This window comes from Rutidosis leptorrhynchoides, chromosome 6, assembly GCF_046630445.1.
Source record: "Rutidosis leptorrhynchoides isolate AG116_Rl617_1_P2 chromosome 6, CSIRO_AGI_Rlap_v1, whole genome shotgun sequence".
Classification (NCBI taxonomy): Eukaryota; Viridiplantae; Streptophyta; class Magnoliopsida; order Asterales; family Asteraceae; genus Rutidosis; species Rutidosis leptorrhynchoides.
Window position 1 is genome coordinate 413906534 of NC_092338.1, and position 26338 is coordinate 413932871.

General features: G+C 33.5%; 3 protein-coding genes and 1 non-coding gene across 5 annotated transcripts; 1 reads left to right on the forward strand and 3 right to left on the reverse strand.

Moving 5' to 3' along the window:
- Positions 1–8440: 8440 nt before the first annotated feature.
- Positions 8441–10315, reverse strand: LOC139852144 (large ribosomal subunit protein eL6-like). The gene is made up of 4 exons (XM_071841371.1): positions 10004–10315; positions 9804–9910; positions 8917–9098; positions 8441–8768 (listed from the first exon to the last, which is right to left on the reverse strand). Exons 1-4 carry the CDS (start codon positions 10258–10260, stop codon positions 8613–8615), a joined length of 702 nt encoding a protein of 233 aa, XP_071697472.1. The 5' UTR covers positions 10261–10315; the 3' UTR covers positions 8441–8612.
- Positions 10316–13968: 3653 nt separating this feature from the next.
- LOC139851439 (acylamino-acid-releasing enzyme-like) lies at positions 13969–20542 on the forward strand. 2 transcript variants are annotated; one of them, XM_071840473.1, is made up of 17 exons: positions 13969–14102; positions 14559–14734; positions 14835–15144; positions 15253–15483; positions 15806–16084; positions 16167–16302; positions 16449–16600; positions 16700–16782; positions 16877–16998; positions 17117–17195; positions 17534–17708; positions 18017–18077; positions 18421–18543; positions 18629–18826; positions 19011–19079; positions 19312–19388; positions 20165–20542. In XM_071840473.1, exons 1-17 carry the CDS (start codon positions 13969–13971, stop codon positions 20226–20228), a joined length of 2469 nt encoding a protein of 822 aa, XP_071696574.1. In that variant the 3' UTR covers positions 20229–20542. The 2 variants fall into 2 exon arrangements, with proteins under 2 accessions (XP_071696574.1, XP_071696575.1); XM_071840474.1 differs by having other exon boundaries at positions 13981–14102; positions 14513–14734.
- Positions 20543–20698: 156 nt separating this feature from the next.
- Positions 20699–20771, reverse strand: TRNAK-UUU (transfer RNA lysine (anticodon UUU)). The gene has a single exon. It is a non-coding gene; the product is annotated as a tRNA-Lys (tRNA).
- A 2884-nt stretch (positions 20772–23655) lies between these two features.
- Positions 23656–25308, reverse strand: LOC139851991 (CBL-interacting serine/threonine-protein kinase 7-like). The gene has a single exon (XM_071841213.1). It carries the CDS (start codon positions 25195–25197, stop codon positions 23872–23874), a length of 1326 nt encoding a protein of 441 aa, XP_071697314.1. The 5' UTR covers positions 25198–25308; the 3' UTR covers positions 23656–23871.
- Positions 25309–26338: the final 1030 nt, after the last annotated feature.

A 26338-nucleotide genomic window follows, 5' to 3' on the forward strand; every position in this document is an offset into this window, starting at 1 on the left:
AACTTCTTTTACGTAGCCAAGAATTACTCAAACTTCAATTAAAAGCCAACCAACATGAAATATTTCCATGAGTCTAAGTGCATGTTATGAGTACCAAATTTTGATCATTGCAATGATTTTAAGAATACATCACGATCGTTGCACGTATTTTTTGGATTCATTGCTCCAACATTTTGGTGTCTTCGACCATATTTAATCATTGTACTTGTTTGACTAGAGACCTGATTTATATGAACTTTTTAATTTTTAAATGCAATGCAAAGCCATCTAAAATCAACCAATACAAATCTAATATAAGCCGACTATTTCTCGAGGCTTTATATATTCTCCAAGTGATAAATGTACGAAATGAGTACTGAATTTTCATGATATTGCCCTTTTTAAAATATTCAAACAGCTAAGGTAAACGTTAGTAAGTAAAAATAATCACTCTTCACTGCTAACTTGAACAATAATTTTTTTTCCCATTTACTTGATTACATAAATATAGTTGTTTTACTTACCAAATGAGTATATTATGTCTTGAAAATTTTAAAGCTATTTAATTTAATCATAACAACACATACCACTGTTAATGTGATTTGCTAGAAAGGCACAAACATTTCCATGTGTTTAGGCCAAAACTCGGGATTCCGTCCTTAATCATTCATCAAATGTCATTACAATCACGATTCTATAATAATTTATCACAAATTTTTTTTTTTTATTTTTTTTTTGCAAAAGTGAAGTCACAAATCGCAAGTCTTTTGTAGACCACAACATTTACCCATAACTCGCGACAACCTTCACAAATCACAAGTAGTCTGCTGTGATTGCAAATTACTAAATCAAAAGAAAAAGCTATGTCAAATCGGGTTCAGGCATTTTGAACCCTTGATGGGCAAATCGCAAGAAAGAACCATTTGCAAATCGCAAATATCAAGACAAATCACGAAGTATAATTATCTCAAAGGCATAGTAGGGTCAAGACAATGGGACTTGCACTCAACCAAGGATGAAAGCAATATGTGAGGGGCGAAGACAACCTGCACATGCACATAAAAAATCTGGACTAGCAAGCGTCGTGGGCGAAGCCAATATTCATACTGACATCTTAAAAATTTATGCAAACTAAGTGTTCGACAAATGTGAGTACTAAATTTTGCTTTTGTGTTTTGCCTCACCCAGTGGCGGAAATATGTGGGGGCAGGGTGGGGCGCCCGCGCTCAATGGATTTGTAATTTTCAGTTCAAAAATTTTGGATTTTTTGATTTTGCCCCTAGTGGATTTTTTTGGGCAAATGGCCCGAAAAGGTAACATATGTTGTCAAATTTGACAATCAAGGTAACCCCCAAAAAAAGATGCCCGAAAAGGATTTTAATTTTAAAAACTTCGGAGAAAAGGTAACATCGTCAAATTCATTAACGATCGTCAGTCAAAATTACACAATTGGTCCCTAAAGTTTGTTAAAAGATTGCACCAATAACCTCTTCATCATCTTCAATTAAATGTATAAAAACTCCATGAAAGTCTTCGTTATGCCACCATCAACACCAGCACCGATTCTATATTTAAAAACCATTAACACCAACACCGATTCTATAATTAAAAAAAGGCAGAGTAATGATTCTGAAACAATTAATTGTAAATTATTTCGGGAATATGTTCTTCCTGTTTGAAGATGAAAAGCAGATGTCCTGATTTTGTTAAAATTATCATATGTTATGATTAACACTTGAAATCAATTGCAAAATATCCCAGATGTAGCGATTAACACTTAACCTGTGAATATGTAAGTCTAAAAACAACACCACATATCAAAATAAAAGATGAACCAATGACGATAGACTATGAACATACAATTTGATTTGAAAATCCATGATGTATCTAATGATGATATCAACATGAAAAGTGTTTGAAATCATGATACGAACCCTCGACAACAGTTTTTAACATCTAACAATCACAAAATTGTTCTAATTTATTAATTGACCGAAAAGCACCAAAGTTTGACTTTGAGATCTGAATTTATGTGATGATTCTAACAACGATTTGAAGCTTCACGATGCTCAAACGGATGATAAGGATAAAAAAAAATACATAATCATTTCGATCTGCAAGTGGTTTAGTGATGATTTTGTGTGTTAGGTTAAGAATGAAGATGAGTGTCGAAGTTATATAAGTAATGATAAGTGATCATTTAGGAAGGGAAGCTGGTATAGTCCTTTTTGATGGCTTCTTTATGTGTTTGCTGTGACTATATATTTGAAGATACTGTGATGACCCGAAATTTCTGACCAAATTTAAACTTAATCTTTAACGTTTCCGACACGATAAGCAAAGTCTATGAAGTTGAATCTCAAAATTTTGAACTATTCAATTACCCTTCGATTGTTCTCAATGATTCGCGAACAATTATATGTAAATAGATACATATACTATAATTTGAAAACGTAACAAAGTGTGGAGTATATGATACTGTGCATTAAACTTATTGGTTTGATTATCTGATTTATATATTTAACAACGGAGTTAAAAGATTATGCCAAACGATTGAATGAAAGGATATTTATTGAGTCCCTTAAGGATTATGATATTATTACGGGTCTCTGTTGTGAGGTCCACGTTGATTTGGGAAATCATTCATTTTAATAGTATTCGGAATAAATGGTAAAGTGTTTGTTTAAATAACGTAATTTGGACACATACAATAATAAGGAATATTAACTGTTAGAATTAGATATATTTGATTTCAAGTTATTTAGTAAACGATAGTAACATTTGATTGATATTTAGATAAGTTAACTAAAACGTTTAAAATGAACAAGTAAAACACTAATTTACTACAATATTTTCGAATTGCTACAGTACCCGAAAAGCTACAGCGTTTTCGAAAAACACTATTTACTACAGTAAAACACTATTTGCTACAGTAAAAACGACTTTGCTACAGTAAGACACTATTTGCTACAGTAAACACTATTTGCTACAGTGAACACTATTGCTACAATATTTTTATGTCGACGAACTAGCAAACAAAAGCGGATCAGGCGGCCATGCGATCGCATGGCAAAAACACTGAAAACCCATGCGATCGCATGGGGTACTGTAGCAGGCCACATACTATAAAAACTCGATTTGGTTCCAGTTTGTTTCCTCACTCAATTTTACTCCGTAAGTATTTATTTATTTAAATTATTATTATTATTATTATTATTATTATTATTATTATTATTATTATTATTATTATTATTATTAAGATTAATATTATTATTAATATTATTATTATTAGTTCCAGTCATGCGGCTTGGATTGCGAGGACGCAATCCGAATAAGTGGGGGAGAGTTGTAAGATCCGAATATTCGTAGTGTACATATGTGTATATGAGTTACTCAAGTTTGGGGTTTTTGTTGCACATAATTAAAAAGGACAAAAGATGCTGAACTGGGAGGTCGCGCGCCGCGCGGCTATGTGGCGCGCCGCGCCATCTGTCTGCGACAGATTCCCCTTTTCTTTTTAATTAGATATTTTGAGGGCATTTTGGTAAAATCACCTTGGGGTCCGAATTTAATGCCTTAGATCAGTTTTGGGAGCTCATTAACTCCATTCACAACCACCTTATCCTCTCCAATTCAATTCTAGTGAGAGAGTACATTTCTTGAGAGAGAAAGCTTCATTAAAGGGTAAAGGAGGTTGAATCGGGTCTTAGTGCGAGTTCTAAAGTCGTTCATCTAGTCGCTAGCTACGTAGTGATTGTGTTGGTAAGTTCTAAAACCTAGATTCTTACTTTAATTGCATTAAGGGTTAGGGTTTGGGTTAGTGATGCACACAAAACCCACTTGCTAGTAATTTGGGGGAATTGGGTGATTTTGGGTCATGTAGACTCAAAGGTAACTAATTAGGGTTTTCAAAGTGTTAATTTATGTTTATGAACCTAATTAGTTAGTTAAAGTACTAGAACACTTCAATGATATGTAAATGGGTGTTAATTGGGCATGGATGACCCAAATGGGTGTGTTGACCTTGAAATGGGTCAAATGGGTCTTTAATGACCTAAGTGGTCTTGCATGTGTGAAAATGAGTTAAATTGGTGATTTAAAAATGTAATAAGACCATATTTGACTAGAGTTAGGGTTTTTGGTGAAGTTGACCCATTATTAGGGTTAATGGTGCAAAATGGGTTGGGATTGCACTTTGGGTCAAAATGACTTAGGAATGGTGAAAGAATTGGTTGACCGACTTGAGTTTGCGTTTGATAATATGTATAATGTGATAGGTACGTTACTTTGAGGTTTCGCAAGCTCGGGTATCTTTTCACGAAGACTCTAAGGTGAGTGGAGTAATTATACGTATGTGTATATGGCGTGTTTATTTGTGGGTGTTATGGCATGAACCATCGAGCCGGTAGTGCCATGACATGTGTGCGATAAGATGTGAACCACGAGCCGGTAGCATCGAGTGTGAACCACGAGCCGGTAGCACTATAAACTAAGATGTGAACCACGAGCCGGTAGCATCGAGTGTGAACCACGAGCCGGTAGCACTATAAAAGAGTATGACTCAATTGCGTATGGTGTGAACCACGAGCCGGTAGCACCATAGCGTTATGGTTAACCATATTGAGATTGTTGATTGTTTGGCATATTGTTTAAATATATTGTGTTGAGTATATGTTAATGCGGTTTGGTGATAATGTGCGACTTGTTAAGTATTTCGGGTATGATGTTATGCTAATTTGAGTTTCAAGTTCGTACAAGGTATTCGGTAATTGTGATTGCAAATAGATGGGTTATATATATGTATGTATAATTATTGCATTCACTAAGCTTTGCATACCCTCTCGTTGTTTACCATTTTATAGGTTCGGTTTTGGACAAGGGTAAGGGCATCGTTTTGGACTAGAGATCCCGCTTGATACTAGGGGACGCTTTTGGCTTTAGTAGCTCGTGGAGTTTGACCGATAGTTGGGTAGTTTAATCCCAAACGCCATGCTCATTGTGTAGTTTGGAACTTAAACTTTTTGGTGGTCGAAACTCGTAAATTGTATTAAACTCGTAAAACGGCTGATGTGGGCCCCGCTTGTAAAACATTGATTTTATATTTGAAACAAGTTAGTTTTACATATTTGGATGTATGGTAAAAAGCGTTTCGTCTAAAAGTGTCGGGAACTAGTCAATCTTTTTAGCATTTTGAGACTTTCCGGACAGACCCGAATGGCGCGCCGCGCCAGTTCACTGTGCAGCAAAAAATTTTTTATTTTGTATTTTCACGTGGTTTGTTCGCGGGTTGGTTTGGGTTGTTACACTGTGATAACATTACAAATAAAAGCAGAGTACACTCAATCACTTTTCATTCGGGATCCATTCCTAAGTGATTCACATAAACGAAACCAATGGATAGGACACTATTACTTTTTCGTTGATTTCCTTTCATTTTCTTTTTTCAAACATACTCGAAAATGACATTTTATTATATTTCTCCATTGCTTTTCCTTTCCACTTAAAAACACTCGTGAACTCACAATTTTTTTGACGATTTCCTTTCCTTCTTACTAAAAAGTTCGATAGTGACTTTCTTTTTGTTATATAATTTTTAAATTTGTCTATTATCAAGTATCCTTTTTTAGATATATTTGTTGTATTAGGAGACATCATATCCAGTTGTATTAGGAGACATCGTATACAGTTTGTTAGGAAATAGGGTTGTAATTGATAATCTGATTGGTTATTGAATCGTGTAAACACTGTCTCGATTAAGTATTTCGACCCTACAAGCCTCGGGTATCACGTAATCCTAATTCGGGATAAGACAAGAACAAGATTTGACCCCCGCTATATTCGCGACAGTGTCTAGCCAACTCTTACGGGTGTGTACTTCACACTCTCCGAACCCGTTGTTAAGTATAACTAGCTCACTCTTACTTTCACGTAGATTCCAATTAACCAAAATAATGTTGGATGACACTAAAATCACCAACATTGTATAGAAACTAAGATACCAAAAGAACCTATTTATGTAATTTTAAAAATAAACCTTCATTATCACAATACATATACGTCCACGGCTACACAAACGTATGTGTATTGATATGTCCATCACTTAAATTGATAAATCTACCACATTTATGTATTATATAATTGTATTGTACAAATATTTAATAGTGGATTTACTAATTTTTAATGTTATATATCACAGTCCCAAACATATGTCACCATTAGGGGTGTTCTTAATATCCGAATCCGAATCCGCAATACGAATAATCCGAAAATCCGATCCGAAAATATCCGAAAAATCGGATTTTCAAGTTTTTGGATGCCCGAAAATCGGATATCTGATTTTTCGGATTCGGGTTTCGGATAGGACTTTTCAAAATATTCGGATATCCGAATATCCGAAAATATATATTAATAATTAAAATGATATTTATAAATTTATCATTATAATGAGGCAATGGGCTGTAAATTTCAAAGAGAATAAGAGATATGGCCAGACTAATTCTAGATCTTAAAACCTCCAAATCGTCATATACTCATATTATCTCGATTCTCGGAAGTAAATGATCTGAACCAATCTTTTTTAATCTTGCAACAGTGAGTGTGATTCTCAACTACTTATTAGGTCACTCCCTATCGTAACTAAACTATTCATCCTCTTAACCTTCCACATCACCGCCACATCAACACCAATATTCTTTAACTAACCCATAACTAAACACTCCCTATAATGGCTAAAAAAATACTCCTCTTAATATACAATGTACAAGCAATAAAGCATCAAGTCCAAACAATAAAAAGCCATTGGGACCCACAATTACTATAACCAACCTTCATACTTCCGTTAAATCCATGGTGGAAGCGGGTAACTAGCTCGTGCCTATGGTTCATTACGGGTAATGACGGGTAATGAGCGGGTAACGGACGGGTAACTAACCATAGGGGTTGGTCTTACAATTCCTCAAGGTGGGTTGATTTTTTTAACTATTAAAGTTTCAATTTTTCTTCTTGTACTTTTTGGCTTCAACTAACTTATACTCTGTATCAATCACATACATGCCACATATAAGCAACAAACAACACATAGAAACGAAGAGATAATTAACACCAAAAAATCAAAATAACCCGAATGTTCGTTGCTAGAATAGGTACAACGTACTTAGAACTCCGTTGTTAATTGATACTTCCAATCTCTTAAAATGAAGTTAGATTTGGTTATTTCTTCAGTATAGGAACATATCAAATTTATTTATTTATTTGAAAATTTCGGATATTCGGATAATCCGATATCCGAATCCGAAATTTCGGATATCCGAAAATCGGGTATCCGAAAATCGGGTATCCGAAATTTCGGATTCGAATATCGGATGGCCAAATCCACTATCCGGATTTTCGGATATCCGAATTTTCGGATATCCGGTTTTGAACACTCCGTACCACCATTATCCAATTAATCACATTAAAATTAAAATGATTTAATTAGTTTCAACGTACAACTTTTAGGAAATGTATATATTAAGAGCCAACCCTCCACAGTAATAGCTAACCATTTATTTTTATTTTTTTATTCTTTCAGGAAACCGATATTACTTTTCACCGAACAAAAATAATATAATCTGGATTTAACGTAATATGCAATAATTAACCTGAATAACCCAAACCAATTTTAAGATGTACAAAAAAGTTAGATATAACCCTCATACTTAAAAACTTGGTATACATAACCCTTGTAAATTCTAATTTGGTAGAACTTAAAAATTTGATTTGATGTGGTGTTTGTAAATTGTAGGTGTTATTGAAAATTAAGAAGTAGGTTAAGGATTTCTAGTAGGGACATAAAGATGATCAGATGAAGATAATTGAGATGAAGATACAGGTGATGAAGGATGATGAAATGACAAAAATGCTCTCTATGTGCTTGGCATGTGAGGTATGTGAGGTGACTTAACAGGATTTAATTAATGTTCATTATAGTAAGGTATCGACCGCGCAACAATAATACGGTGATGTTCGGTTTGAGTTAACGTCTTTCTTGTCTTGGTTTGGTTATGTTTTTCTGTCGCCGATCCTCTGTCGTGGTGGTTTTCTTTGTTTGCTCGGTTTCTTGTCTCTTTTTGAGTTCAAGTTTTATATAAAGTTTTTGTTTTTTTGCCAAAAAAAAAAAAGAAAAAAAAAATTCAACCGCACAACAATTTTAAACATTAAGATCATCCACGTTACATTAAGAACTAACGGCGTATTGTCTTTTATAAATAGTTATATCAATTAGAGAACATCCATTTTTGACATAGTATAAAAGGTACAGAGTAATTTGTTTTAACAGATTACCCGACAACAATTTTTACTTTAAATTATGAATCCATGATCAAGTTGATGATTATGAAAATCTAAGGACCACAGCAGCAAAGATATCCACAAGAAATGGATGTTAATCCCTAAAGCAACTCAGGATATTTTCAAGTAAATGTCCAAAACTTCTAACACCGTTAAAACGGGTAACTATATAAAGTTTTCTTTGTCCAACAACCCAAAAGTACAACTAAAAATATTAATCTTAAATCTGGTCCAACGAGGGTATGATGAAAAACGAGAAAGTTACATATGCAAACAGATTCTGAAATCTTAAAAGATGTTCTTATCTAAAAAACAAGTTCGTGTGGCTTCATGCCCGCCTTTAAAGAAAATCTGGCACCCAAATAACTCTTCAGATCAGGAACAGCTTCAATTGTTTTTATCAATGCTGCATCAACAGCCTTCTGATCGTCTTTCTTGTCCTGTGACAACTGGTTCTTCTCCTACACAAATTCAACATTCAGACAATAATCAATTAAAGAGTATAACTAATTAGAATTTATTTATTTATATATTATTATTTATAATGCATAGAAACAAACTTCACATTAACATAGAAATATCGTGATAAAAGTTGGGAAAATGGCAAACCTCCTTTTCGGCTTCAAAGAACTCTCCTTCACCCTTCTTTTTCTTCTTCTCGACTTGCTTGGAGAAATATTTGTCATCAAACTTCTCAACGCTTACATCAGCAATGTCAACCTTAGTTGAGGTGGCAATCACGTATGATTGGTTAACCCTTCTTAAAGGAACACCATTAATCTTGAAGGGACCTGCGAAACCATACACCATTTACAAACATATAACTGACTATATGGTATATTATCATTGAAATGAGCTTAATTCTCACAAATCAACCTTTCCTTGCTTTAAAAAAAAAAAAAAAAGGTACACTATAAAGATACAAGTGTATATACTACATAATTATACAATAGTATTCAATATTTGTTATTCTCATACCCTATCTAAGTATCGAACATCCTATAAAGAGAGTCCACATTTGAATACTAATCATCTGGGACCTTGGAGGGAGTAAACTGTAATTTGGGAATTATTCGGATGTTGACAAAGTTTGACTTTGATCGAGATATGCTAAGTAATCCGATTAATCCAAGATTCATGTTGACCGATTAATCAATATTTTCACCGATTCCCATTGACCAAGGGTTGACCAATTTTTGGACTGATTATGAATGCTCAGAACAGACATCTAAAAACAATTTATCTGCAATTGAATCCAATTTTTGTAATACTGTATTAAGTTACATTTTTAATCCAAAACTCACACAGAACATATTAGCAACACGGGATTAAAAGCCCATTTAAGCTAACTAATAACTACAAATAGCAATAACAAAAGTATCACAACGATCATAATTCCAAAGCCCTAAACGACTATTTCTATCTCCAGAATTTCGTTAATAAACATCAAAAATTATAATTTAATACATGAACAAATGTTTACAAAGAACACTCACCAGTAACAAGAAGCAATCCAGAAGTAAGCTGCTTCAAAAACACAACTCTTTTCCCCTTAAACCTCCCAGCCAATATTATCAAAACAGTCCCTGGTGTAATACTAACCCTACAATATATCAAAACGCCACCGTTTCATCAAAACCCTAAAAAGAATAAAACACATAGAAATATCACATTCAATATAAATCATCGATCAAACCTGAGCTTAGTAGGCTTAGCTTTGCGCTTATTAACAAGCGGCTTCTTAACATCGTCAGCGGGGTAAAACTTTGGCGGTTTGACGGCAGCCGGAGCTTCGGCCGGTTTTTTGTCGTGGCGGGGGAAAACGCCGCCGTTTTTGGCCTTGATTGCCCATAAACCTCTCTTGTGGTACATTTTAGAGCGGGAGAACTTGCCAATACCTCTGATGAGATCCGGGTTTCGTGAACCATGAGGAGTTTTTTGTTTTGGCGCCATTGATTCAAGTTGATTTTCCTCCGGCGATGGTACTGGTGATATGAAAAATAAAGGTCTTGACGAAAATGTAGGTTTAAAGTGAAAGTGAAACCCTGACTGAATTGGGCTTTGGTTTGGGTTGGATTTAGTAAGATGGTTGTAATTGGGGCTTGTTTTTCCTTAGGTCCAGTTACTTTCTATTTCCATTTCTATTCTGTCGTATCGTATAATAACAGGTTTACACCATATTTTTTGTGTTTGTTTAATTGTTTAAATGATAAATGATGATGATTTTGTGATTAATAAATACTAAAATATTTGTATTTAAATTACTGCCATGAATTTTTCTATTTGAAACCATGTGTGTATATAAAGTTATAAATCATTACCTTTTATGGGAGCCAATGTGCCCGTTATAGGAGAGTTTCCTCGCTTACCCAAAAAAAGTTATAAATCATTTCACGAATTTTGTGTGCAAAATTCTATTGGATTTATAAGTATGTTTTTATAAGTATGTTGTTAAAATGTTATAACATTTTATAATTTTTTTAATATACGGAATATATATTTAAAGGGTATGAAAATTGTGTAAAATCTATATAATATTTTTTGAAGATTAATATGAAATTTGCATAAATGATACTACTGAAATTACATGTATCATGTATGTTAAACGATTATAATAATACTTGTATAAAACGTGTATAGTTATGTTTTTCACTTATTCTTAACATTATACAATATTTAAAAATGATAGTATACCATGTGGATGTGTTAACTTTAAGGTGTTGTTTGTTTTTATCATTGTGTTAAATAACAAATAAAATATAAAAATACTACTCCAATATTTATCGGGGACAAAATTGCCAAAATCGTCCCTGTGTTTATTATATTTAGCCCAATTCGTCCCTGTATTCTTAAAGCTGCATTATCCATCCTTATTTGCATTTTGGTGAACCAAATTGGTCCCTGTTCAAACGGCTGTTAACAGCCCCGTTAATAAACACCATGTGCCAGTCACGTGTCTATAAACCGCTTCATATTCTACTTAGGGTTTATTTTGTTTCATACGTACGTTCACCAAACTCTGAACATCATAATTCTCCACAACAATGTCAGAGCAGCATGGTTGGATTAAACGACCTGAAGAGTGCGATTATAATCACAAGTTTGTTTATGGTTAGTAACGAATTATCTGTATTTTTTTTTCTTCATTGGTTTTGATCAGAAAGTACTGTTACATCCAATTTTTGAATTTTTTTTTTCTGTTTTTATTTCAGATGCATACAAGGAACTATTTTCCATTAATGTTCATCATCAAGGTCACTTCATCTGTAACCCTAAACGAAACTATGTTGGTGGATTGATGAATCCAATTGATTTGCTTGAATGTTCTATATTTTCTCTTGATGTGCTAAATGGTATTTTAAAGGAATTGGGGTATGCTGGGGATGATGTTATGTATTATTTCAGAAAACCTGAAAGTGATTTGGATGCTGGACTATATCCTTTAGCTAGTCAATCTGATGTAGTCAAGATGTTAAGCTACATTCCTAACTTTCAATACTTTGATGTGTATGTGGAATATGGGATTTCATCTATAGGAAGAGTTCATAATGAAACATCTTTAGCTTCTGGAAGTTTGATTGATGAGATTGATAATCAGCTAGCTTTAAGTTCAAGTTTCTTTGCAACTAAGGGTAAAATGTTGTGTGAAAACAATGATAGTGAAGAACTTAGTGATGGTGATGAACCTATCACAGGTTCTGTTTCATGGCCAAAGAGTGATTGTCCAACTATAATATTACCTCCACCTCATAAAAGACGAGCAGGTAGGCCTAAAAAGAAAAGGACCAAAAGTGCTAATGAAGTTGAGGATGCTATTGAAAAGAAAAAAAGAAACAAGAGTGCACAAGAGCAGCCCATGGTCAAGAATGGAAAGTTATCAAGAGCTGGGACAAGAAAAACATGTAAAAAGTGTGGTAAGATAGGTCATAATAGAAGGGGTTGTGACAAGGCAAATGGAAGTACAAGTCAAGTTGGTCAAAGTGAAAGTCAAGTTGGTGACAGTATAATAATTGATTAAGTCATGGTGTTTATCATTTTTAATCATTTTAATTGTTGAAATCTTTTGGAATTGTTGTTTGGATGTTTTTATTATTTTGATATTGGTACTTTGTGGATCTTGTTTGAATGGTGAATGGTACTTTATGGATCTTTTTTGAATGTTGAATGGTACTTTATGGATTTTGTTTGAATGTTGAATGGATCTTTTTTAATACATGTTTTTTTTTTATTAATGAATATGTTATTTAGTCAACTATGATCAACTATGGTAGCTTATATGTTATTGCAGCTTAAATGTCATTTACTTATAATGATAATAATGAATAATGAATTTTGTGATTTGGTCAACTATGGTCAACTGTGGTATTTGGTATTCAATTACACTTGTTTTGGTCAACTATGGTCAACTGTCATTTGTTCTGTTCTACTATCCTCAAAACAATCAAGTTTTGGTCAACTATCCTCAAAACAGTCAAGTAATGGTGAACTATGTTCAAAACAGTCAAGTAATGGTGAACTATGTCAAAACAGTCAATATGTAATGGTCTGCAAAACAGTTGTAATTTAGGTATGCAAAACAGTTGTAATGGTGAAAAACTGTCAACAACAATTACAATTGAGACTTGTGTTGGTCAACAACAACTACACTTGTAATGGTCAGTTTGCATACATTCCAAATCCGTCTTACAAATAACAATTGAGTAAGAGTCAGTTTGCATTACAATTGACTGCTCAACATAAATTAATTCGAAACCAATCACAATCCAATTGACTGCATATAATGACTAACAATGACAGTAACAAAACCAATCACAATACGATTGACTAATCAAAATACATGAGAGTTTTGAGTAACAATGACAGTAACATAAATTTTTATTCAATTGCAAATCGTCAGTTACATAAGTCATCAAACTAATCCCATTACAATTCAGATACAATCTAATTAAAATACCAAAACAAAATTAAACAAAACCAACTAAAAAAAGCTATTTTCTTCCATCTTAGCAATTCAACTTCTTTTTGTTGTATGATATCTTCCAAAGGAGGATCCACCCATACAATGAAGCCACAATTCCCTCCTACCTGTAAATTAACAATTAACATGTCACTTATCTGTGACATAAGGCTAATCGACGAACAAAAAATTGTAAAAAAGTAGCTAATTACCTTTCTAGAACAGCAATAAAATTGGCGACCAGGATTCCTCAAAGTACCAGACGTGCGAATAATTCCCTTGCTGCCACAAACACAATAAACAGCCATTAGTTCAAAGGAGGAATCAGGTGAATTTGAGGAGCAGAAGGAAACGAACGATATTAGGGTTTAATTCTGGAAATCAATTTGGGAATTCTTTATTTTTAACCAGTTATTAGACACGTGACTGGCACATGGTGTTTATTAACGGGGCTGTTAACAGCCGTTTGAACAGGGACCAATTTGGTTCACCAAAATGCAAATAAGGATGGATAATGCAGCTTTAAGAATACAGGGACGAATTGGGCTAAATATAATAAACACAGCGACGATTTTGACAATTTTGTCTTTATCGGGTGAACTCCTTTTTAAAAAAAAAAAAAAAAAAAAAAAAAAAATTCAGCTTATAAAGCATTGAGTGGGTCAAAGGTAAGAATCGAAGGATTTAAAAACGAGATTAGATAGATGCTGCTACGATACATAACAAACACTCCTATCTTAACTCCACAATCTTACTACTCTTATTCTACACTAATTACACAATCTCCATTTTCATTACATTTCCCCAAACCCCTTCTTCGATCATCATCTCAATTACGGTACGCATCAAATTCACTCTGTGTATGTTTGGGTTTTGGTTTCATTTGGGTATGATTATATGCCTTTAAAGCTCTTATCTTTTATATGGGTTTTTATTCAATTCAACTTACATGTTGTTTCTTGATTGATTATGTGAAATTTGTGCCTAATTTTACACTTTAGCTTTACTCTGACTTTCTTGATTTTGGACTTTCTTGATTTTGACTCTTCTAGTGTTAATAATGGATACTGCTCAATGGACTTTTGGTTATTAATTACATAATTAGCATGAATGTGTGGAGGGAGTGATTATATATGATTATAATGATTAGACAAATAGTGTACCTTCATCTTGTTTTGGTATAGTATTTAAAAGAAACAAAGAAGTTGAAAGACTCGATTACATTTTTTTTGTCCCCCTTTTTGTTAGGCCTGATCATTTGCCAATAAGTTTCTTTTACGGGTTGATTTTATAGTACACACGTCCGAATTCGCTCAAGAATGGATGCCGTAGGAGTTAGCCCCGCAAAGGAATCTACAGTTGGTCTCGATTCATTCATCGAAGATGAATACGTTTCTCAATCTAAATTGTATAAAGAATTCACAAGCTTATCTACCATTGACAAAGCATGGACCTTTAAGTCCTCCAACGGTATACACAATAAACAACACTTAATATTTAAAATCCAAAGACTGTTATTTCACCTTTAATAAATGCTACAATTTGTGTTTTGTCGTGAAATAAATTGCAGGTGTGGGGACTCGAATAATGTTTTCAATGAGCCAACCGAATCTTTTAGCGAATAAGAAGAAGAAACTTATGTTATCCAGTGTCATATCTGAAGATTCTAATGGTGCATTAAACGTTGAGTGGTCCCCATTTCCAATGGAAGTTACGGGCGCATCTCTGATGGTTCCATCGCCATCAGGCTCAAAACTTCTCATAGTACGAAATCCCGAAAACGATTCGCCCACTCTGTTTGAAATATGGGGTCTGTCTCAGTTAGAGAAGGAGATTCGTGTTCCTCAATCCGTGCATGGTTCGGTGTATGCAGATGGATGGTAAGTTGTAAACAAACTTCCAAAGTTAAGCATATATTAGGTGGTGCATGTATTTCAATATTAATTATGAATAAATTGTATTAATTATGAATAAGTTGTGTTGATTAGGTTTGAGGGAGTTTCATGGAGCTCAGATGAAAGTTTAATTGCGTACGTTGCGGAGGAACCGGCTGTTCGAAAACCGACATTCAACGATTTCGGTTACAAAAAGGATGGTGGGTCCGATTCAACTGATAAAGACTGTAGTAGTTGGAAAGGTCAAGGGGATTGGGAAGACGAATGGGGTGAAGCCTATGTTGGAAAACGACAGCCTGCTTTATTTGTCCTGAATATTAACAGGTTGGGCGGGCCTTTACCATATTGTGTCAATATGCAGTGTTGCAGAACTTGAAATTACTCGGCGAGTAGTTTTTGAAGGTCGGGAAGTACTCGGTCAAACTTAGTCAAACTCGAGTTTACTCGGAAAATGGTCAAAACTCGGCCAAAACTCGTAATTACTCAAAAAATAGTCAAATTTGGTCAAAATTGGTCAAAGTCAAACTTAGTCAGCATCCGAGAGTACTCCCGAGTAGTATTTTTGCAACCTTGTCAATATGAGAACTCCCGATATGAACTTTATTGTATTTATTTATTTATTTAATTTTTTTTTTTTTTTTTGCAGTGGAGATGTTCGTGCGGTAAATGGAATTGGGAGGTCACTGAGTGTTGGACAAGTTGTTTGGGCGCCAACCGTAAACGGGTTACATGAGTATCTTGTTTTCGTCGGGTGGCCTTCAGACACTAGGAAATTCGGAATGATTTATTGCTATAATCGGCCTTGTGCCATTTACGTTGTAAAAGCTCCGTTATTTGGGTCGGATTCTACAGATAATGCTAAAGATGATGTTTCATTGGTAAATGTGAGTCGAGACACGAGTAATGCTTTTCTACCTAGATTCACGTAAGTTTTCCGTTTCCTTGTTTGATGTAAACATGGTAGATTGTGCAGTGGAGGAATCAATAACTATTTCTTCGATTTTCAGCCCAGATGGAAAGTTTCTTGTGTTTTTTTCTGCCAAAAGTTGTATAGATACTGGGGCCCATTCTGCTACACAGTCTCTTCATAAAATCGAATGGACCAATGAAGGAGCACCAAGTCCTTCCAAGATTATTGATGTCGTAAGTTGATATGTTATATCTATTAACTGCCAATTCTAATGTTATATCGATCTCTGAAGAGTCTGAACATAAATCATGAAAGCATTTAAAACATGCTGTTTTTTGTCATCTTATATTTGGAACTTACACACCGTCAATATATTTAGGTTCCTGTTGTGATGTGTCCCGAGGATAATTGCTTCCCCGGGATGTACTGTTTCGACGTGCTCAGTAAACCTTGGCTTTCGGATGGATGTACCATGATCTTATCTTCCATTTGGGGCAGCACCGGAGTTATAATATCTGTAAACGTGCTAAGGTCTATTTATTTTATATATAATATTGTTTAGACTCGTCCTTAACAATGTTCCCGTTGCGCTCTATGTTTTCTAACTGAAATATTACTATCTATTTGCAGTGGGAAAGTTTCAAGAATCACTCCTAGTGATTCGACTCATTCGTGGAGTCTACTTTCACTTGACGGCAACAACGTCCTTGCCGGTATTAGATTAAGCTAATCTTTCGCATTACGTGATTAAATTTGTTAGAGATTTTCGCTAAACAAATACTTTTGGTTTTCTGTTTTGGTTTGAAGTGTCTAGCAGTCTTACAGACGTACCTCAAATCAAATATGGTAGTCTAGATGAGGTGGAATCTAAAGATGCCACGTGGCGCTGGTTAGATGTTATGAAGCCTACATCTGAATCCCAAGAGAAAGTATGTTAATCTTACTACTATTCGAAGTTCTTTGGTAACAAATTATGTGTTTATTGGTGACAAATTATGTGTTTATTTTATTAGTAATTGTAAAAGTACTTTGATATGGTATAAACAGGTCAAATCGTTACTTTCATCTCTAAAATTCGACATATTCAAGATACCCGTCAAGAATGGCTCACATAACCTCTCAAAAGGTACAATCCTCAAAAGTATTAAAATTCATTATTCTTTCCATTTTGATATAGAGGCTGTATGTAATGAGATTTTTACTATCATTTTGCGGGTCCCATTTGTACTGTCGTAGAAGCAACAAATGTCAATCTATGTGGTGCATTTATGTTATATTGAAATAAATAAGATGGCCCAGAAAATGGCTTAATCCAGTTTAAGCGTTTGGCACACAAGTATTCTTTGAATTTATATACATTTTCAATATGGACTCGTATATTTTAACATTCACAACCTTATAGGCACACAAGTATTCTTGTTTGATATGCATTTAATCATCATCCTGTAACATTTTCCGTTATAGGTGCCAGCAAACCTATCGAAGCGATATATGTATCCTCAAAAACGAAGCGTGACGCATGTGATCCAATGATTGTAATCCTTCATGGTGGCCCACATGGTGTTTCGTTATCGAGCTTTTCAAAGAGCTTGGGATTTCTTGCTTCAGTTGGCTATAGTTTGTTAATCGTGAATTACAGGCACGTCTTCCACTTCTAAATATTCGATGATTGTAATCCTTCTAAGAGTCTGAGTCCGAGTCTCCTCGTTTTAGGATAATTTGACTCGACTTGTAAGAGTCTAACAACTATGTATTGTAGTAGACTGCTCTTGCTTTTGCATGCTAGAAATCATTGTTTTTTTTATTCAAACTATTGTGGCAAATTATTCAAATACCATAATTTCCTAATGGAGGGAACGAAGCGTAATAGTCTATAAAAAAAGATTGATAATCCGCTAATTATTATTTTACGGTATTTATTTGTTTAATTATTTCATATTTTTACAGAGGTTCAATTGGATTTGGTGAGGAAGCATTACAATCACTTCTGGGGAAAATTGGATCACAGGTGCCTTTCCTTACATGTATTGATTAATTAATATATTACAATTTTTTTTTATAGTCTGCTCATGTTTTATAGATAAATAATTATAATTATATGCCAATCTAGAACGGTAGTTATTGTTTTAGGCAGTTCTACCTTTTTTTTTTACTCCCATTGCCCTTATTACAGTCCTTGATTATTTTTCTAATGTTAGTAACGGCAAGCTAGTCAAGTTATTAATTTTCTGTTTGAATTTTAAAAGTTCAAGAATCTCAATATTACGGAGTATTATTTTAGTTTGTTCCGATTTTAAAGGAATTTCATTTTAATTGACTATTTGACAAATATTTGCTCTGCTTGATTGAAGGATGTTAACGATGTCCTTACGGCTATAGACCATGCAATTGACATGGGACTTGCAAATCCATCGAAAATAGCTGTGCTTGGTGGGTCCCATGGTGGTTTCTTAACTACACACTTAATTGGCCAGGTATTGATTAAAGTTAGTTTCTCCTCTGGTTATTATATTATACACCGCGTGTAGTGACTACTTATTCGTGCTACGAATTCTTCAGGCACCGGATAAATTTGCTGCAGCTGCTGCTAGGAACCCCGTTTGTAATCTTGGTTTGATGGTCGGTACATCTGATATACCCGATTGGTGTTTTGTGGAGACGTTTGGAACCGAAGGGATTTCTAGTTATACGGAAGCCCAAACACCTCAAATTCTTTCGGCTTTTCATGAAAAATCTCCTATGTCACATATTTCACATGTATGTTTCACTGCTCGTTACATTAAATTTAAATATAATCTGTTCGTTTGAAGTTGCAATAATCAATCAATATCTAGTGTTGATAAATTGAACTAATTTACATGTAACAGAAAACCATAAGTGTTGTTCAAGATAATCTAATGTTTGAGATTAAGCTTTTTGAATGACTATTTGATATTTCCAGGTCAAAACTCCGACGTTGTTCCTCTTAGGTGCTAAAGACCTTCGTGTCCCAGTGACAAACGGATTGCAAGTAAGTACTATTGTTATTCATCTTCTTTGGGTCCCACGGAGATGTGATGATGAATATATGTGAAATTTTGGACCCATAAAATAAAGATGTGAAATGAAGGAATGGACCTTATGAAAATTTTGAAACTTTTTAATTTTTAGTTATAAGTATACATATTACATATTATTTGTATTTTTTTTTTTTTTCATCCTGTCATAGATATTAATGTGAATTGTATTTATGATGCGACTAGTATGCACGCGCATTGAAGGAAAAAGGAGTTCCGGTCAAACTTATAGTGTTCCCTGAAGATAATCATCCTATTAGCAGGTATCATTATCTTTCAAAACAATATAATGCATATTTTTACATAGTTAACAATATGAACTCTATCTGCATCACAAATAAAACTAGTCATTTCCTCTAAACAAAATGCTAACGTTTGGTTTGTTGCGAAACTACTCATATATCATCTTAACTGTATAAATTTAGATATTTGGTCAAGTAGTTGATTGCTTTTTAAATCCGATGTTGCATTCCAGATTGTGTACATTGTGCTACCAATATAAGCTAAAATAGTATGGTCAAAAATCAAAATGCATCTTACTACCCCGTATTTTGTTAACCGGGTCTTCTACCCTGAACTATTAAAGGTGGAGAATTGTACCCAAAACTTGAAAATTAGGTTAACTTTTCACTCTCTGAAATAGCAAATTAATCTTACTCAGTTTGACTCAACGTCCATGGGACTTGGACCTACAACGACGTGGTTAAAATCCACGCGCTCTGCTAACGGAGCTAAAAAATAATATTTAATTTCAAAATTTATCTTTTTGTTGTTGAAATGATCTTTAAAATTTATCTTTTTCGTTTGCTCACTCAGTTTCACTCGGCCAAATAGTAATTTTGTATCTTTAATAACACATTATCATCCTATTTTCATCAATTTATGTGAATGTGAATACTTATGACACCCAACTACTCAAGTGTTATCCAAATTTTAATCTGAAAATACTGGACTCAATATATTTGCTACCTCATTTGATCTGCTTATTATATCTCTCAATCCGAAGATTCGTTATTGATTTATGGTTTGTGTGTTGCAGGCCACAATCAGACTTCGAAAGCTTTGTTAACATTGGAGTTTGGTTTAAGAAGTACTGCAAGTAGAATTGCTGTTTCTACGTTTTGGACCTGGATAAACTCACTCAATCATGATATTTTTTATTCGCTTATTTTCTGGCGCAATTTCTGTCATATTCGGAGTAGATGATGTTGATTTCAAAGTTCAGTAACTTTTATATGTCAGTGGCCAAAGTTTTACCTGGAAAAAAGAATAATCCTTATGTAATGATATAATTTTGTCATCTAATTTCAAACACTATTACCTTTGATTAAACTGAAAACACATATTTTTCGTAGTTCATCGTTAGCCGCTTTCTAAGTTCGAGCCTCGTCGAGGTTCCAATTTTTGTACTTCTCGTTGAATTCGTTTCGTTTTCTTTTCGAAAACGTTTTCTTTTCGAAAACGTTTTCTGTTATAAAAATGTTCTTGTTGAATTCGTTTCGTTTTCTTTCTGTTATAAAAATGTTCTTGTTATTTTTGCTAAAAAAAACAGAGCTTTCGTATATCAAAAATACGCCATCCGTGGGACTCGAACCCACGACCACGTGGTTAAAAGCCACGCGCTCTACCAACTGAGCTAGAACGGCTTTTTGTTACTTCTTACTTTTCCAATATTATATCCGATTATATATTGGTTCACGTAGTTTGAATTCGTTTCGTTTGCTTACAAATTACTTATAACTGCAACAAAAGGATTGAAGTCAGTATGTACCAATGGTTCATTCATTACTATAAGCAATGTTTGTAAAACTTCAACATATAGATACAAATTTTGTTTACCCTTTTTTTATTCACTCAACACCTCAAAACCAACATCAATGGTGGTGGTTCTTCACTACAATACCAACTCATTAAGAAACACAAAATTCCACTTCAAAAACCATCTAATTTTGACCAAAAAAAAAAAAAAAAACTATAGCAAAATTTCACCCAGATGACATCCAGGAAAAAAAAAAAAACTTTATTTGAAAAATGCACACAAAGTGTTTGACGAAATGACAAAGTGTGGTCAAGGAAGGAGAATTTGCTCACCAACTGTTCAAAGAAATGGGCGAAGTATGGTAGGTGTATTCCTACTAATCTAGAAGCTATATAAAGAGTTAGTGATTTGGACGAAGCGTTTAACTCATGGAAATTGAGACAAGAGTTATAGAATTGTTAATCAGCTTTGAGTATGGCTAAGGCTGTAACTGTAGTGACAGTTGGTAATAAAAGTAATATGCCATCAAAAATATACAGCATTGAATGATGATGTAAGTTTTCATGTTTGTTTAAGCTCATACACTTAAGATACTTTGATTGTTACTTATACATACCTGATACAAGAATGTATAATATACCTATATCGCTTCATGTTAAGCATGACGATATTGTTGTGGAGAAATGGTAATTAAGAAATTATCTGATCTCTCTGCTCTTAAATTATTTTTTCTTTCATTTCCTGTTAAACTGGTAGTTGTAGAATCTAAGATAATTGTATATTTTAAGAGGTGACAAAATGAGCGGGTTATATAGCTGGTCACACAAAGGGTTCATGTTTTGGGTCTACATGCTGCTGGTTCCATCATGCTATCAACTAAGAGTGCTATTGCTTACATAATACTAGACCATGTATCAGCTTACAAAATACTCATTTAGCCTCTGTATTTTGTGTCCACACTAATAGGAAAACATGTCATCTAGTAGGTACTGTATATTTAGAAAACAGCTTGCAAGTTAACGTGTCTTTTGTAGTTGTTATCTTTACAAGTGCATAATTATAAATTAATCATAATCTTGTTAATTGTCACCTGGCATTACATGTCATCATCATTTGTACAATGGTGGCTGAGTTGTAATGTCAACAAAGCAGCTAACCTAAATTCATAAATATTCAAAAGTTTAGTGGTTTTGTGTTTATAATTGAAGAAAAAAGTTTTTAACCAAGAGTTGTAACATATTTCATATGAATCATTTGAGAAATGAAAAACTATAAGGTGGACAAATAATTGATATGGTTAGATGGAACCTTAAAGTTAAGTGTTGTAGTGTTACTAGATAAGGTTTTTTTAGTAGCAATTATTGAGAGAATAACCCACGCTTGTACACCTTAATTTCTCTCAGATATTAGGTGTGCTTCACATAAGTTCCAAATAATTAGTTACCTTTTCTCATTTGCAGTTATCTGTCTCATAACTAAATGATATCAAATGTTATCTTTCATTGTTTTTTATTATTTAATCTAGCAAATTCTTGTAGAATCTCAACCCTTTTCTGTATCAAAGTCTCATAATTGGTACGCACATATGACCATGAACTATGCACCGTCGATCTAGAACCTGTAACACCGAAGCAATGTAATTTGAGTAACTTATTTGTGTTAATATGCTTATATAATTTTTTTTTATCCTTGTGATGGAATTCATAACCTTTTGGGAAAATTGTGTATAAAGGAAAACAAATATAGATCAAAATTCAGTTGGTGAATTCTATCATGTTTTTCACTTTTGTTTTCAAATAATAAAAGGTAAGATAAGGTAATTTCTGTTTGACAAGATAACTCGTGTACCAAATTGCATATAATTTTTTGTCTTTGTTGATTTTTAGTATTTGTTAGTTGAAACACTAATTCAAATAGATATTGCTTAATGCTTATATGTTTCGTTCATCATTGTATTGCCTTGAAGATGAACCTGCATATCGCATATTGTCTATAATTTTACACTCGTAACTCGTAATATAGTAAAAGTAAACAATAGTATTGTAATTTTAAGACATTGGATATATCGTTTTAATCTTATGCATCGGCAACATCGTTATACAGATTGTAATTATAAACTACCGAAACACTGTTTAACTTATATAACGAAACTATGTATTGTTGCAAAAACAATATGTATTAAGTTTAGAGTCAAATTATTTTTTCGCAACACTGGATCCTCTATGCTCGTTGTGAACTCGTGATTTAGGCTTTTAATATAACCTTGCATTTTTAGAAGAGTGTTCTGAAAAGGAAAAAAAAAAGATCGCAACCCCCTATTTTAGTAATGGATTTTTTCAATCTAGAAAAAAACAAGGGTAATCACTTTTTTTATAAATAATTATTATTTCCATTTTACTGGCAATTATCAAATCATTATCAAAAAGGATGTGATATATACACGACCTCGAATTTTTCATACACAACCAAATTAATTTTTTAGACCATTTTATCCTTTCTTACTTAAACTTACTCCATATCACACATTTTAGGAAGGGTAAAATGATCTAAAAAAGTACACATTTTTAAGAAGGGTAAAATAGTCTAAAAAAATTGATTTGGTTAGTGTATGAAAAATTTGAGGTTGTGTACATGTGTATATTGACAAATTTGATGAAATGAAAAATGCATGCAACTCAATTTAAAAACCAAATGCTTCACCAACAAAACCCATTATTGAATTTAGAAGCATATAAAAAACACATAAATAAATTAATCAATCACTTCCTTATTATTATTACATTATTTTATATTTTTTATATTATTAGATAAAATAAGTTGAAAATTGTTTACAAACAAGACAAGAAGAACAAATATGGATTCATGAATTCTAAATCACTACAATTTTGAGTCATCCAATTTTGTGTTAAATCAAATAAACAAAACCTACTCAACATTAACTGAAAATATTTACAACTTTCAGTAACAATCAGTCTCAATTTCAATCACTAACAATACCATGACACCACAACATCTTCAAACCCTAATTTCATTTCCTCCCATTCACCGTCACTAAAACCTTCACCACCGCCGCCGCTAACCACCGTCATCTCAACCAACAATAACTCAACCGCCACCTCCAACACTTTAGCCAACACAACCACTCTTCCTTTTACTAATCCAACCACATCTTTATTCCAATTATCTTTATCCTTCATCTTCTTCATTCTATAACCTAATTTTTCCCCAACTTCCACCACTCTTTTTTCGATCTCCGCCACACTTGCAGTTGACGTAAACCGTCTCTCTTTTCGCACAATTTTCTCCTCGAAAATAGCTGACAAATCAAGTCCGGACGACATAGATATCAAATCAAACGCGTTCATCTTCGTTTTGTATTTGATCGAGTTCAATTCATCACCATTAGTTTCAGTCTCCGACTCCGATTGTGAATCATCGTAGTGATCTGGTTCTAAACTAGGATCCGGTTTCAGTGATTTTTTAAACCACGGTAGACTCATTAAAGTATCGAAACTCATCCGTGTTTTCGGATTCGGATCCAGAAGCTTCTGAATTATAATCCGCGGTTGCTTCGCTATCCAATCCGGAAACACAAACTCTCGCAGATGAATTTTCCGGTACATATTAGCTAAATTGCTATCGTCAAAAGGAAGATAACCTGCTAAGAAAATAAAAAGTATAACTCCACACGACCACGCATCCGCCTTAGATCCGTCGTAGCCTTTCCGCCGAATGATCTCCGGTGCTGTATACGCCGGAGTTCCGCACGCCGTATGTAGTAATCCATCCTTATGTGATTCAGGTAACGCCGATAAACCGAAATCTGATATCTTCAAATTACCGTTCTCATCTAATAACAAGTTTTGCGGTTTCAGATCTCGATGTGCGACGCCGTTTTGATGACAAAAATTAAGCGTAGAAACAATCTGTTGAAAAAACCGCCTAGCAGTAGATTCCTTCATCCGTCCACGGCGCGCTAGCTGCGTGAAAAGCTCGCCGCCTGAAGCGAGTTCCATTACTAAATAGATCTTAGTTTTTGTAGCCAAAACTTCGTGTAATTTTAATATGTTCGGATGATTTAATCGTCTCATAGCCGCAACTTCGCGTACGAGTAGCGACTCCATTGACGGATCAGCAATAGACGGTTTCTCGATTACTTTAACGGCAACCGAGGAATCGTCTATTAGTGAACGGCCGTGGTAGACTTTAGCGAAACTACCTCGACCTAAAAGTTTAGTGAGTTGATACTTGTTGAGTATGATTGTACCGCCGTCGCTGGAGGAACGGTTGATGCCGGGCGCCGGTGGTGCCATTAGATTTAACAAAATAAAAAATAAAATAAAAAATAAAAAATGAACGGAACGGAACGGAACGGAACGGAACGGAACGATTTGGGGAGTGTAGAGAGATAAAATGTGAATGATTTGGTGATTCGAGGTGTTTGTTGATTGTGGTGAGAGGGGTTTTATAGGGATTTGGTGTGGAGGAAAACCAGTTGGGTTATCGCTGTCTTCATTCGTGTTTTTAGCCTCGAAGGGCGTTCATTTTGATATATTCTTGTTTAAAAAGTTACGATTTTACCTTTTTTTTAAGGTAAAGTATTATTTATAAAAAATAAATTCACTTAAATTTTTGTGTGTGAAAAACGATTTTTGATCTTAAGAATAGTTGTAAATAATAATAGCTTGAAATTGTGACATGTATTATTTAATTTTCTACTATATTTTAGTTATGATTTTTGATTTGTTCATGTGTTATAATATATACGGAGTAATTGAGTAGAATGAATGGTACAAAGAATTATTGATAGAACAAAAAATTACTACATATATTAAATTTGAATGAGTGACAAATATCGTAAGAATATAATGACAATCAAAGTTATCATCATAATGTAGCAAGTTGATACATAGTAAAATGCATTATTTATTTATTTATTTTTTTTTTTTTTTTTTTTTTTTTTTGCATATTAAAATGCATTTAATTTACTACTAGTCTATTTTTAAATTATATATCTGTGTGAAAGATAAACATTAGATTAAACTAATGAGTAATAATAAATTTAAATGTTAACAGTTAAGAAATTAAAGTTAGTATACACTTTCATATAAAAGGAGCATACATTAATTTAATACATTGTAAAAACATAATGGTACGTATATAAGCTATTAATAATTAAGAAAATAAAACTAATGTGACAATGATCTCAAATTCCTATTATAAGTCATTTCCTTGCAATGTAAATGAAATCTTTGAGAAAAACTAGGGAGGTGTTTCAATTTTCATTTCGAAAACTGATTATTCATTTCAAAAAATTTAATTACATTTCAGAAAATAGTATTAAAATATGATTTAAATGAATGGTGTTTAGATTTGATTTAATTTGAAACGAAAAATCCGAAAATCAAACGGATATTGAACTGGAAAAAAATCAAATCAAATTTACTTTTTCGG